General features: G+C 43.5%; 1 protein-coding gene across 1 annotated transcript; it reads left to right on the plus strand.

The window, feature by feature from the left end:
• The first annotated feature begins 526 nt into the window (after window positions 1-526).
• LOC117057543 (immunoglobulin superfamily member 1-like) lies at window positions 527-11,624 on the plus strand. The gene is made up of 7 exons (XM_033168393.1): window positions 527-557; window positions 2,549-2,851; window positions 4,220-4,531; window positions 5,421-5,711; window positions 8,154-8,270; window positions 9,386-9,423; window positions 10,955-11,624. Exons 1-7 carry the CDS (start codon window positions 527-529, stop codon window positions 11,111-11,113), a joined length of 1,251 nt encoding a protein of 416 aa, XP_033024284.1. The 3' UTR covers window positions 11,114-11,624.
• Window positions 11,625-13,700: the final 2,076 nt, after the last annotated feature.

Below are 13,700 nucleotides of genomic sequence, written 5' to 3' on the forward strand. Positions count from 1 at the left end.
AACCTCCTACATTGCAGGGGGTTGGACTAGATGACCCAACTTTGAATTATATATGAAAACACATGATCTACTCCAAGCTGATTTTGCAGAATATGACTGCAGCGTGGTAGAGAAAAAAAGGGGAAGTGGTTTGAGAAGGACTTCCAGTGCAGCTCAACTGTGCATCACAGAGTATGTGCACATCAAAGGGAAGAACTGTGTTGCAGCGCCATGTTGCAGCCTCCCTCCCTCCAAGAACTTCATTCCGGGGACAGCACACATCTTGGAGGACACTGGACTACAGGGCTAGGTGCTCCTTCACCATGAGCTTCTCTTTCAACACCCTCTTTATCGGTTGGTATCTCAGATGAAAGGGTGCAGGGACCGAGGGTTGTGCAATGGCCGGGTGGAAGGACCAGAGACCCAGTTGTGGTTCCTGCTGCTCAGCTCTATCGCTGCTAATGCAACCATCTCCTTTCCAGGATTCCTGCTGGCTGGACAGTGGCAGGTCTCTGGAGGTGAGTCTCCTCGGGTGATAAATATGAACATGGAGAAAGGGGAAGATAGATGGGAGCGGAGTGGGAACTAACTGTAACAGTTTTCCCCAACCAAATCTGTTTTTCTTACTTCTGCACACTAACAATGGAGGCCTACTAAATGTTCTCTCATCTATGCAAATCTTAAAGATACAGGACCATCCCATCCCTATTTCTATCTGTCTCTTTTTGGGTCAAAATGTACATTTATTGATTTTTCAATTAGGTTTTTTTAATAAACATTTTTATTTGATTATACAAAAAATAAAACTGTAATAATCCAAATGCATATTGATATACAGTGGAACCTTGGTTGTCGAACGCTTCGGAAGTTGAACGTTTGGGCTTTTAAATGGCAACCTGGAAGTGAATGGTTGCATTTTCAAATGTGCCTTGGAAGTCGAATGGCTTCCGAGGCACGTTTCTCCATTTTTTCAATGGATTTTGCCGACTGGCAATTGCACTTCGGTTGTCAAACGTTTTGGAAGTCGAACGGTCTTCTGGAACAGATTACGTTTGACAACAGATGTTCCACTGTATAGAGATTACTCTGAATCTCGAGACTTCCCTCCACCACCTCCATGGGTCCTATTGTCAACATTTACAACTGCATATTATTCCATAATCTATATTTTATATCAATCCATATTATCCATGGTATGAACTCCATCCCTTTTTCTTTGCCTTTAGAGAATCTACACACAAAATGCAATTCCCCCAGTGTCACCTTAGATTGTGCAACTAGACATGATATGCTACATTCTACCTGCACTGCCAGAGGCAGTATACCTCTGAATACCAGTTGCTGAGCATCCCAAGTAGGGAGAATGCTCTGCTGCTCTCAGTCCTGCTCTTGGTCTCCCCACAGACATCTGGTTGGCCCCTGGGGGGACTTGCCTGACAAAGCTTGAGTAGCTGCAGTAGAACAGGGTGCCTTCTACCAACTCATCCTGATAGACCAATGAGGTGGCCTTATGTTCTGCATTACAGAGGACAGTCCTCTATTTGAAAAGCTGTCCAAGTTCAGTTTTAAAAACCATAAGAAGGGAAAGCAAGAGGGGGTCTTGAAGTTGCCCACCCACCGTTAGCAGCTGAGCAGTGGAATGAGCAGACACACAGCTCACCTGACTATAGTCTTCCCCACTAGGGTGAAAATAATGCATTTTCATTTAAAAATTAGTAATTACAGTCGTACCTTGGACCATAAAGGCTGATTGCCGGAGAATTGATGCTTTTGAATTATGGTGCTGCAGGAGACTCTAGAGAGTCCCATGGACTGCAAGATCAAACCTGCCCATTCTTAAGGAAATCAGCCTTGAGTGCTCACTGGAATGACAGATCCTGAAGCTGAGGCTCCAATACTCACCCCATGAGAAGAGAAGACTCCCTGGAAAAGACGCTGATGTTGGGAAAGATGGAGGGCACAAGGAGAAGGGCATGACAGAGGATGAGATGGTTGGACAGTGTTCTCGAAGCTACCAACATGAGTCTGACCAAACTGCGGGAGGCAGTGGAAGACAGGAGTGCCTGGCCTGCTCTGGTCCATGGGATCACAAAGAGTTGGACACCACTAAACAACTAAACAAAAAAAAAATTCCCCTTTAATCCCTCATAAAAGAAATAGACACGACACAGTCTTCTATAAAAGTATAAAAAGAGTTTACTCACTCACTCATTCTGTTCACAGATGGATCCCAGAAGGCAGACTTAAGTTACAAAAGTAATATACCTAGAATCTATCCCATAAATAGATAGTCCCTTTGTCCTCTCTTGGCTGGAAGCCAAGGGAGCATCCTAGGCTAAGCAGATGTTGCTTCTTCGATGAATGCAGTTAGAGAGATGGCAGCCAGTCCTATGCTTTTTTTACCTGCACAGGTGAGGCCATGCCCACCTCTGGTCACATGCAGAGGAAGTCTGTCCCAGCCTAGGAGGAAACAGGAAGACATCCCCTTCCTTTGTCAGGGCCTTCTTTTGTCTTCTTCTTTGGTGATCCATCTTCCAAATCTCACCTTTATTCTCCTGTTTTGGTCCAGGACAACTTTACCCCAAACCTTCCATCTCAGCGGTTTCCACAAATGTGGTCAGCCTGGGGGGAAAGATCATCTTGCGGTGTGCAAGTAGTTACCATCCAAATGTAATCTACTATCTGCACAAAGAAGGTGGTTCACCAAATCCTGGTTCAGCATCTGCGAAGACTGAGAGGGAAGCACTTGTATTTCAGCTTGCCAATGCCAGAGCTACAGATGGCGGAACCTATACGTGTAGCTATTGCTTAACACTGCCTCGTGATCAACGATGCTCATATCATAGTGATCCTGTCCAAGTCTACATAAAAGGTGAGAGCCTGGCTTAGCCTTTATATGCTATTTTCACAACTGACATGTAAGGGGAGGGGAAAGAGAGAAACATTATGCTGGCCACCAGGCAACGGCTTTTCCCGCCTGCCTCGTCCCTCCCTCCAGCCCTAGCAGCCTTTCCCAGATCATGACTTTAAGAACAGCAGAAGCAGCTGGGAAGAGAGAACAGCTATCTGACTTAAACAGCTATCTGGCTTTGAGATACCTGAAGACAGCCCTGTTTAGGGAAGATTTTAATGTTTGATGTTTTGTATTTTTAATATTCTGTTGGGAGCTGCCCAGGGTGGCTGGTATAAATAAATAAAAATAATTGGGGTTTTTTTTGGGGGGGGGCGGTTTGTTATGTTTTTGTTTTTGTTGTTTTGTCATCAAGAGTTCTCCACTAGTAGTAGATACTGCAGAATTTACGTGATCTTTGTTCATTCTGGTTTTATGAATGCTATAAATCCAACAAAATCTTGTAACGAGTGCTTTTCTTTTAGAGGAAAAAAAGGCGCCAGTACTGTGTGCCCCTAAGTACCTCCAGGAAAAAGCACTGCGAGTCTTAAATAAAAATTGCAATCACATAGTTAGATACAAATGATATTCAGCGTAGATGCAGGTAAGACCAATGACCCCAAATACTTGGTTCTTAATTCTTTCTACAGCGTTCATTGAAATAGGCAACAGAAATGTAACTCAGCTTATAAGATTTCCTGGATCTGCCATAGTGAACTGCAGTAAACAGTAACTCTTCTCAGGAAACCATCTCCCACCTAGCCTGGGCAATGATGGGTATTGTAGGCATGTGGAAGGTGCCAGGTTAAAGGTAAAGGTAAAGGGACCCCTGACCATTAGGTCCAGTTGTGTCCGACTCTGGGGTTGCGGCGCTCATCTCGCTTTACTGGCTGAGGGAGCCGGCGTACAGCTTCTGGGTCACGTGGCCAGCATGACTAAGCCGCTTCTGGTGAACCAGAGCAGCGCACAGAAACGCCGTTTACCTTCCCACCTATTTATCTACTTGCACTTTGACGTGCTTTCAAACTGCTAGGTGGGCAGGAGCAGGGACTGAACAACGGGAGCTCACCCCGTTGTGGGGATTCAAACCGCCGACCTTCCAATCAACAAGCCCTAGGCTCTGTGGTTTAACCCAAGGAGCCAGGTTATCCATCTCTAAACTGAAGTTGTAAACAAAAAACTTAGAAGCATCACGTTCTTATTAACATTTACCCTCCGATCCATCCTCGGGATTTTGCATTCTCCCAGAATGTGCAAACCTCTCCCATATGGCGGACTGTTGACTGGGACTGATTTGAGAAGGCTGAACTGCATCTTTGAAATCTCACTCTTGTTCTCTTCCATGTGCAGGACAGCCGTATCCCAAGCCTTCCATCGCAGTGAATTCAGCTGAAATGCTTGCCGAGGAGGGGAATGTCAAAATCAGCTGCAAGGCAGAAAGCAACTTACGACCACAATGGCTGTTCTCTTTGTATATACAAGTGGGTGCAAATAGGCAGCAGAAAAAACTGACAGAGAAAGTAGCTACAAAGGAGGCTGTATTTGCCTTTGACAATGCCCAAGAATTCCAAGGGGGTCTCTACCAATGTAGATATTGCTTCACAACATTCTTCGTTGAACTGTGCTCAGGTTTCAGTGACAGCCGGCGCATCAACAGAATAAGTAAGGTTCAAAATAATCCTCCTATTGTCACAAAAGGGTCAAAAATGGGAGCGTTCTGCATTTTCAACATCTGTACATCCAGTGGAGAATTTGCATAGAATAAAATATTCCAGGTTGGCTGCGATTGAAGGAGGGAGTGTGTTGTGCGTGGCTATTGGAAACTTCTGGAGAAAGCTGCAGGAAGGTGTTTGTAGAATTTGTGCTGTTAAAACGGAAAAGGGTCAAACCATCGCAAGAGCTGTTGAAATTTTGGGAGGTTGGATAGTTACAATGGAACGGTCTTGGTGGCAAGGGGCACATTTTTATTCTTATTTATTTATGATTATTACTTTGGATGGATGGATGGATGGATAGGTAGGCAGACAGATAGATAGATAGATGATAGATAGATGCAGACCTTAGTCCTTCCAGATGTTGCTGGGTCTTAGCAAGTGTAGCCAATGGCATGTACAGGTAGGTCCGCAACATCTGGAGTGCCAACAATTCTCTTCAACTGTTCCAGACATCTTTTAACTAAAGACAAAACAGTAGCAGTCCCTACGTACAACCATTTTTCATAAGCAAAGAGCCATTCTAAGCACTTTTGAATGATGTGTGTTAAAAGTCAGTTTGTTTGTTTGTTTGTTTGTTTGTTGAATTTATATACTGCCCTATACCCAGAGGTCTCGGGGTGGTTCACAGAAAAGATCACAATATATAAAATAAAAACAATAACCCAAATAACCCCCCTCCCAAAAAAAGAGAGCCACATTTTAAAAGGGTATAGTTCTAGATTGCGATGTGCAGCAGATATTTCTGCTGATCTGATCAAAAGCAGCGGAGTGCAGGGGAAGAATATCAAGCCACTTACCTCCATACCATTTTCTCACAGTGTTTTATTTGCACCCAGATTCCAGCCTGTCCAAACCCTCCATCAAAGTGCTACCCGACGAACATATTTCACCAGGACAGAATATCACCATCGAATGCCAGGGGCCAGAAAAGGGTCTGAACTTCTCCCTATACAAATCCGGGAAACTGATAACATCGCAGGTGACGGAGTCAGAGAGAAACAGAGCCGAGTTCCCTTTCCTCAACGTGGGGTCGGAGGACGAAGGAAACTACACCTGCCAATATCACCGCAGGGAAAATCCCTTTGCCTGGTCAGAGACAAGTAATGCCACGGAGCTGATTGTAAGAGGTGAGAAGATTGGTTTGGTACTTGTCTTTCCCCTGCCTTTATTTATTTATTTTTTTAAACAGAGTTTATTAGCGTTTTCATAATATAACACAAACCCAAACCCACACCTACAAATACAAAAACAAATACAAATACACATAATGCCAGGATTCTTCTTCTTGTTTGTATACCTTACATAAAAAAAAAAATTCTAGTTCTGAATCTTGACTTTTGACTTCCCCCGCCTTTTCACCTTCGGTTTTAAATCGATATACTACTTTCTTAACATCTTTTCTCTATAAAAAAAAACTTTAACTTTAATTAAAGATAACACAATTATCTTGATCTTTCTATTATAACAAAAATCTTAACCAAATATTCTTATAAAGACTAAACTTATTTCTTCTATCCTTTATCATGCTGCTTTTAACTTAAAATTCAATATCTCCCTACTTGTTTAAAATAAACTTATAATTAACAGACTTCACTCTCCGATTTCAGATACCATGACAGACCATTTGGAATATGCATTTAATACTTCAACCCACTCCCCCTCTGTCCATTGTCTTTCTCTGTCTTTCACCAGAACCGGATCTCCAATTCTCTTCTTCTAAATGTCCACAGATCCAGGCAGCATTCACAACAGACCTTGCATCAGGCTTCAGGGTGTCCATCACTTCTTTTTTGGGCTCCTCCGTTTCTTTGTACCATACTTCTTCTTCTTGTAGAAATCTTAATTCCATGTCCCTTGCCCCCGAGCTCCCACCTCGGGGTCTGGATATTATAAATTTTCCCGTTCCGGGGCTGCCACCCCCAGAAATCGGTTCCTTTTCCCGGAGTTGCCCAGCCATTTCAAACCATCCTTCAAGCACCCCTCCCAGCTCTTTGCCAAGGTTCGATTCCATTGTATAAAACTTTTGAAAAGCCTCCTCTGTGGAAGTTAAGTCCATTTTCTTTAAAATCCCACACAAGACTTGTAATTTCCGATCAAGCAGTTCCAGCTTCAAGACAGTGAGCATTTCCTCATCTTTTAAACCAGAGTTCAATACAAGTGCGAGCACAAAGTCCAGCATTTTGAAAGGGAGGATGGGTATCAAATTTCAGCTCCTGTCTCTTCCTTCCTTTGTTTCAATTTTTTCCCACGACAGTCCAAATCGTCGCCATTTTTCCGAAGCCGGAGTGTAAAGACCAAAACTTCAAATGGAGATATTTTTTCCCCAATTAATCCCCAAAGGGAAATCTCAGCAGTCTCAGTTTTCAAATTCCAGATACTTTCTATCGATTATTGTAGCAGCAGTCACTTAAACTGGTTAGTTTCTTTCATCTCCCGAAGGGAAGGGAGGCGGGCTGCCTTTCCTCTTTCCCCCAGATCGTTCCAAGATTAGAAAAAAAAGTCAGTCAAGTACTCACAACCACTGGGTTCTTATCAGCTCGTTAAAGACAGGTAGAACTTAGACGCTCATCACAGGCTTTGTCGCCGCATTTACATCCCGGTTGGGGCATGTCCCCTATAGCCCGGCTCCGTCGTCCCTTCACCCCCACTCCCCCTTTACAGGGGGAGCGGGGGAAGGGTTCGGAGCCACAACGGGCACAGCCGGGGAGCCCAGGGTGCGGGACGCTCTTCCCGCACCCCAACCGGAGCCCCGCTTTGCGGTGGCGGGGCTCCTAACCCCCGGGATGGACTGGGCGCTTCGCAGCCCGAAGCAGCCCACGACCACCCGCAATGGCGTCGCCGCCGGAAGTCTTTCCCCTGCCTTTAAAGTCTCGCTCCCTGTTGTGTAGGAGGCAGGAGCTTCAAGGGGCCTGAGACTCACACTGCAGAGAGGAGGGGAACCAGCTTCTTAGCCTCTGTCGGCACCAGTTCTCTAAAAGCAGGATCAGAAATGAAACGGGATTGCGTTCGAAAGGGCATATATGATCATTTGCATCCCATGTTAGTCGCACAGTGTCCCAGCTTGACCAGGAGAAAGACTGTCAGGGCCTTGAGAAATTGGAAAGAGATAGCCAAACAAAGTTGATTGTCAGGTTACTGGTCCTTTTGGCTCAGCACTGTTGACCAGCATGGCCATGGATGGTGGGAGCTGGATGAATCAAACGCATCAAGTTGGGGGAGGCTTGTGGCAGTAGATGAGGGGTCAGCAACAAGGTGACTGCAGTATCCCTTCCCACCCTCCGTTTAAATTAGGCTTCAAAAAGCATTGTGCTGTGTCCAGTAGAATAAGTTGCAGTGTGTGCTTGGGTTGTGAGCTGCCTGTGCCAGTTTCTCTGATTTGTGCATGTGCACAAAAAGGCTGGTGACCCCTGCATGGGGTGGACTAGATGTCCCTCAGGGTCCCTTCCAACTCTGCAATTCTATGATTCTGTTGACAGCAGGTTTGTTTCCTATCAGCTTCTGACACTGCCTGCAGGTGCTAAGTTAAAACATACGCAGTGCTGGAACACAAGGCATGAATTATTTTGCAGATATGCCTGAAGAATCCAAGACAATAATATGGGCCAGCATTGCAGCAGGCCTCCTCCTCCTCTTCCTCCTCCTCCTGCTTCTATTTATCTTTGTACTGCACAGGAAAAGAAGAAAAGGTGAGTGGACCTCTCAATGCCGTGGAAATTTTTGCAACCTTGAGTTGCACATCAGTGTTGTGTTTTTGGTCCCATATAAAAGAAAGAAGAGTCTTCTTTAAAGGGGGGTATTATACCTGCAAATAAAGTTTAAAATTTTAATTCTAGAGCTTTTGCAGCACTTGCCTTACAGTGCAAAGTGCAATCCTGCACACATTTAAACTGAAACAAAACTAAATAATCATTTGGTCATTACTAGAATAGTCAATTCTAAAGGTTTAACTCATTTGAAAATGAAGCCAAACTGTTGCAAAGACTAATCCTATGCATGTTTCCTCATAAATGTAAAACTTGCCCTCTCTTTTCTCTTGCCAAATTGTGCACTTTCAACTCATGGTGAAAGCAGCTGTTAGCCAACATGGCATTCTGACTGTGACATCCTTCTTACTAATACAAATGAAAGCAGTGAGACAGGAGGCCACTGCCCCCTAGTGCCCGGAAGGCTGAAAGACAGAGAGAAAGTGTGAATATGTGGAGGCTAAGCTGTAAAATATGTAACTCTGTTTTTCTACTAAGCAACAGTCCTTCCCTACTCAAAGTTATTTTATTGGCACACCAGTAATTTTTTTCAAGTCTATGTAACTCAATAGCATACACTTCCCTTACATTATTGAGATTCAAGTCAGATTTCAGCATGACAGATCAGAATGCTTAATGATAAGTGCTTCCTGGGTATAGTCACCTGAATAAAGTTTAATTGCAAACTTTGATTTTAACATTTGACTGGCATTGCCCAAATAGATTTAAATTGTATCCATGCATTATATGACTTGGCTTTTATTTATTTATTTTTCTGAAACAAATTCATTTCTAGAAATGGAAAATTGCTGCAGAGAAAGATAGCTGTGGAATTTATTTATTTTTCCATGGGGGGTGGGGGGTGATTACCTTCCATTTCATAAAATTTCTAGCATTCCTCACTGGTAATCTTGGAGAGTATTTATTGGCCAAGAAGCTCCCTCCACTAAGAGGAAGTTTAACAATTTGGGGGACGGGGCGGGGAATGATCAGTATTGCTAGTTCTAATTTGAAATCGACAAGGCAAATAATTTCATAATTATCTATCTGATCTACAGGTTCCACTGCCAATGAAATGCCTCAAACAATGAACACGGTAATAAAAATCAAACACCTTTATAATGATTGTGAACTTCCTGCTAAATCCCAACTCTATTATTAGAAAAGCGTATGTCTCCATTTTTATATATATTTAGAAATATTTTAATAGCCCATGTTTTGTGGCCAAGCAATGCCAGGGTACAGTAAAAACATCAGTATCCTATGAAGGAAAGGGCTATTGTGCTCATTCTGCTTATGGGCATTTGATGGGCAACTGGTAGAAGCAGGATGCTAGACTGGATGGGCATTTGGTCTGATTCAGCAGAGCTGTCACATTCTTAATTAATCAGCGCCAACCCATCCTTCTTACTGGGGATGAAATAGACAAGTGGGACACCTTCTGCAGCCTGTAGCCTTCCAGTTATTTTTAACTACAACTCCCACAGATCCCGGTCAACATCTGGTTGATGGGAGTCCTAGTTCAAAGCATTTGGAGGACAGGCTGTAGGAGGCTGGACTTGAGTCTCACTCAGCCTGGTTCCTAATATTAAATTTCAAAGCTGCCTTTGTGGCTGTGATCAATCTACTATGCATTTTGGAAAGTAGTTCTTCTGCCTGTGCTCTATGCATCCAGACACCCCTTGAGGTATCACTGCCAAACTGGGCGCGGCAGTTCCTCAGCCGGAAAAATTAGTTTTCATCAACACTGAGATACCAGGCAGCCAGCAGGACTGAACCCTCTTGTTCCAGCATGGGTGGGAGGAAGGAGGTGCAGTGTTTCATTCCCACATCCACCTTCTTAAAAACCTAAACATTCACCCCTCCTGCATATTGATTCAGGGCTAGATCCGGATCATGTTTCCTGGATCAGTTTGTGGCCTCTACACAGCCTTAAAGATAACAAATTGTTGTTGTTGTTCAGTCGTGTCCGACTCTTCGTGACCCCGTGGACCAGAGCACACCAGGCACACCTATCTTTCACTGCCTCCCGCACTTTGGCCAAACTCATGGTAGTTGCTTCAAGAACACTGTCCAACCATCTCGTCCTCTGTCGTCCCCTTCTCCTTGTGCCCTCCATCTTTCCCATCAGGGTCTTTTCCAGGGAGTCTTCTCTCCTCATGAGGTGGCCAAAGTACTGGAGTCTCAACTTCAGGATCTGTCCTTCCAGTGAGCACTCAGGGCTGATTTCTTTAAGGATGGACAAGTTTGATCTTTTTGCAGTCCATGGGACTCTCAAGAGTCTCCTCCAGCACCATAATTCAATTATATTGTCCATTTAAAAATCTTTGGTTTATTCCTAAGAATTCCCTGGCAACGCCAGGCACTTTTTTCTAGTAAATAAATAATGGTCAGCGGCACTAAGTCTCTTGTAACCTAGTCTACGATTACATCATGGATATGCAATGTGTCCCTTTTTTTATGCTGCCTGACTCCAACCTCTGACAGCCCTAAGCACCATGGACAACAGTCAGGATGATGGGAATTGTAGTCCAGCATGTGAAGGGGCACAGATTAGCTACCCCTGGATTGCAGGCTTAATTATTTATGATTATTAATCTCTTCTCTTTTTTTGACCCTGCCTGTAGGCCCCAGAACCTTACCAAGAAGCAGAACCTGCTGAAGTCTCCTATGCTGTATTGAACCACAACTCACTGAAGACCAAGCGAGTGGCTCCTCCTGCCACAGTCCCCCAACCTTGTGTTTATGCAACACTGGCCCATGACAAAGTCAGGGAGGGTCGGTAGGCAAGACTTTACAGAGATGCTGCATATGCCCCGAGTTCTGGGGTCAAACATTTTAAGGCTGCTTCAGGTGTACAAGCGCTGCATATTTTATCCACACAATCACAAATGTGAATGTCAGGTGTCATGGGGAGCTAGCCAGTGGTCAAAATCTGCGGCATCTGTTACAGTGGTCAGAGAGTGTTTTTGACTCTGCAGTTTTGACTCTATGGTCTATCCCTGGAATGTAAACCCATGCGAAAGTTGAGAGTCGACTGTATTACATATGTCTATGTTAATTAAAAGCAGAGAAAGATCCACATATGGGTGTTGGGCTGAGAGAAAAGAGCCTACAGCAGCTGGATTCCATTCCAGCTCCCCACAAATTCCATTTAAATTGAACACCCACCTTTTTCATAGCCAAATTAATGCACAAAAATGGAATGCCGCTTATCCAGACTGAATTCGAGCCACAAGATACATGGTAGTTATTGGATCTCATAGGTATGGAATATTTATTTCTTATACATATAAAATAGTGCTTAATTTAGAGTGTGTTTTTGTTGTACTTTAGGTAGCATCCAATATAAAATGCCTGCCTTGTCATTTTCCCAATCACATATTGTGTTTACAAATTTCAGTCGTCAACAAAAAAAATCACATGATGCTTTGGTGCAGAAGAAACACCTCTTCTCTGGCAGCAGATGTACCTTTGTACACAAAACAAAGAAAAGCTAAACAGCTTTTCAAATGGTCCAATGGCACCCTCAACTGGACTACTCTGGGATAACAGGGCCGTTTGTATTACAGGTGCCCATCTTATTTAAAACCTGAAAGCAGAGAAGGCATCAGAAATATTTGCATTGTTATGAGTTTGTGAGTGCCAGACACCCATAATCTCTGGATCCAGCAAGTGTTAGAATTTAATCAAGCATCCTGGATCCAGCAAGTGTTAAAATATAAGACATGCTAGGAGTGGATTAGGTTTCTATTTATTTATTTACTTACCTATGTCAAAGATTTATGTTTCACTTTTCAACTGCAGCACTCAAAGAAGCTCATACCAAATGTAAGTATGGTGTCTGCAAGCATTTAAAAAACAGAACTAGCCCAACCAATGCAGAAGGCAGCATCTGACATTGTCTTCCCCTCCCTCTCCTCCTTGCTTCAGGAGAGTTGGCAGTAAATAGCCAAATGGAGGGGAAAGTTCAGATGCAGCAGGCAACTACTTCTTTCCACTCTGCTATCCCATACTTGAAATGACAGTTCCTATGACCTGGGGCTAAGAAGTCATCAAGGACTGCTTCATATAGCAGCCTTAGTTGCCAAAAGGAACTGTTGCTCACAACTGAGCTAGGCAGGTGAAGATATTTCTTTGGCTGCACACAGAACAATCATATATCTATAAACTAGGAAAAAGTCCAAGCTTTTAGAGTCCAAGCTTCTTAGAATTTTACAGAGTAATGGTGCAAGTGGTGAGATGATTGATAATTTATTTTGAGACACGGTCTTGCTTTTCTCATTTCCATTTTTATCTTTTCCCCCCTTTCATTTGAATGCAGAAGAGTCTGGTGTTGTTGGGCTTGTAACCAGTGTACCGTTGCCCTAAAACTGAAAGGTGCTTAAGAGTTACAGGGTTTTCTGGAAGTAGGGAAGTAATACACCAAGCCTGCTAGTTCTTGCCATTCAAACTCAGTTTACTGGGTCCATTTTGTTGTTGTTTTTAAAAAAGCATTTATTGATCTTCCATTGATCAACCAGTCCATTTTTTAGAAAAGCTTTTTTTTTACCCTTGGAGAATGCCAGGCTTAAGACAAATGAGCCATGCCTTTTGAAATGATCCAATATTCTGCAAACAACTGTTAACAGCAAATGCAACTACAATCTCATCTTGCAATTGACCTGCTCATGCACTAAGTGCCACATCACCAAGACAGAGGAATAGCTTTAAAAGACTTTATTCCAATCAAGTATTTTAAAAAGTATTATGCTCCCCTAATACACACATACACACACCATTAAAAATACAAAACCACAAGTTTCTGCCTTCACGCCCCTACAGGATACCGGCCTGATCACGGGGATAGGAACTATCCTGAGGCCTCAAGCTTCCCACTCCTGGAGTAAAGAGCACCCTCCAACCACCCTCTCCAATATAGCACTATTAAAAAGGCCCCCTTCTCCCCCCACCCACTGCCGATTCCTAAGCCAGGACTGTACATGTTCCAACATCATTCTGCACATGCCAAATCTGAGACTGGGTGCAAGCCAAGCTGAACTCTTCCACGGAAGTTACTAGCCCTTAAGGCTGTGGTGACAGGTTTGAAAGTATGTGAAGTATCAAAAGCCAGAAAGATGGAGTGGGTGGGAGGGAGCCTATTCAAAATTTCCAGTGACTGTACACAGTCCAGACCAACAAAACAGAAACAAAATAACAGTAGGGAAACTGGATCTTCACAATTTATACAGGTTCAGAGTTTGGTTTATGTTTGCCTAGATATTTGTTTTATTGCAGAGTACACATAGCCCTGTTGAATACACTCCAGCATCTTCTTTCCTGTGAATTTTTTTTTTTTTTTTAAAAAATCCAGACTTGCCCAAGTTCATTATA

This window comes from Lacerta agilis, chromosome 14 (assembly GCF_009819535.1).
Source record: "Lacerta agilis isolate rLacAgi1 chromosome 14, rLacAgi1.pri, whole genome shotgun sequence".
NCBI lineage: Eukaryota > Metazoa > Chordata > Lepidosauria > Squamata > Lacertidae > Lacerta > Lacerta agilis.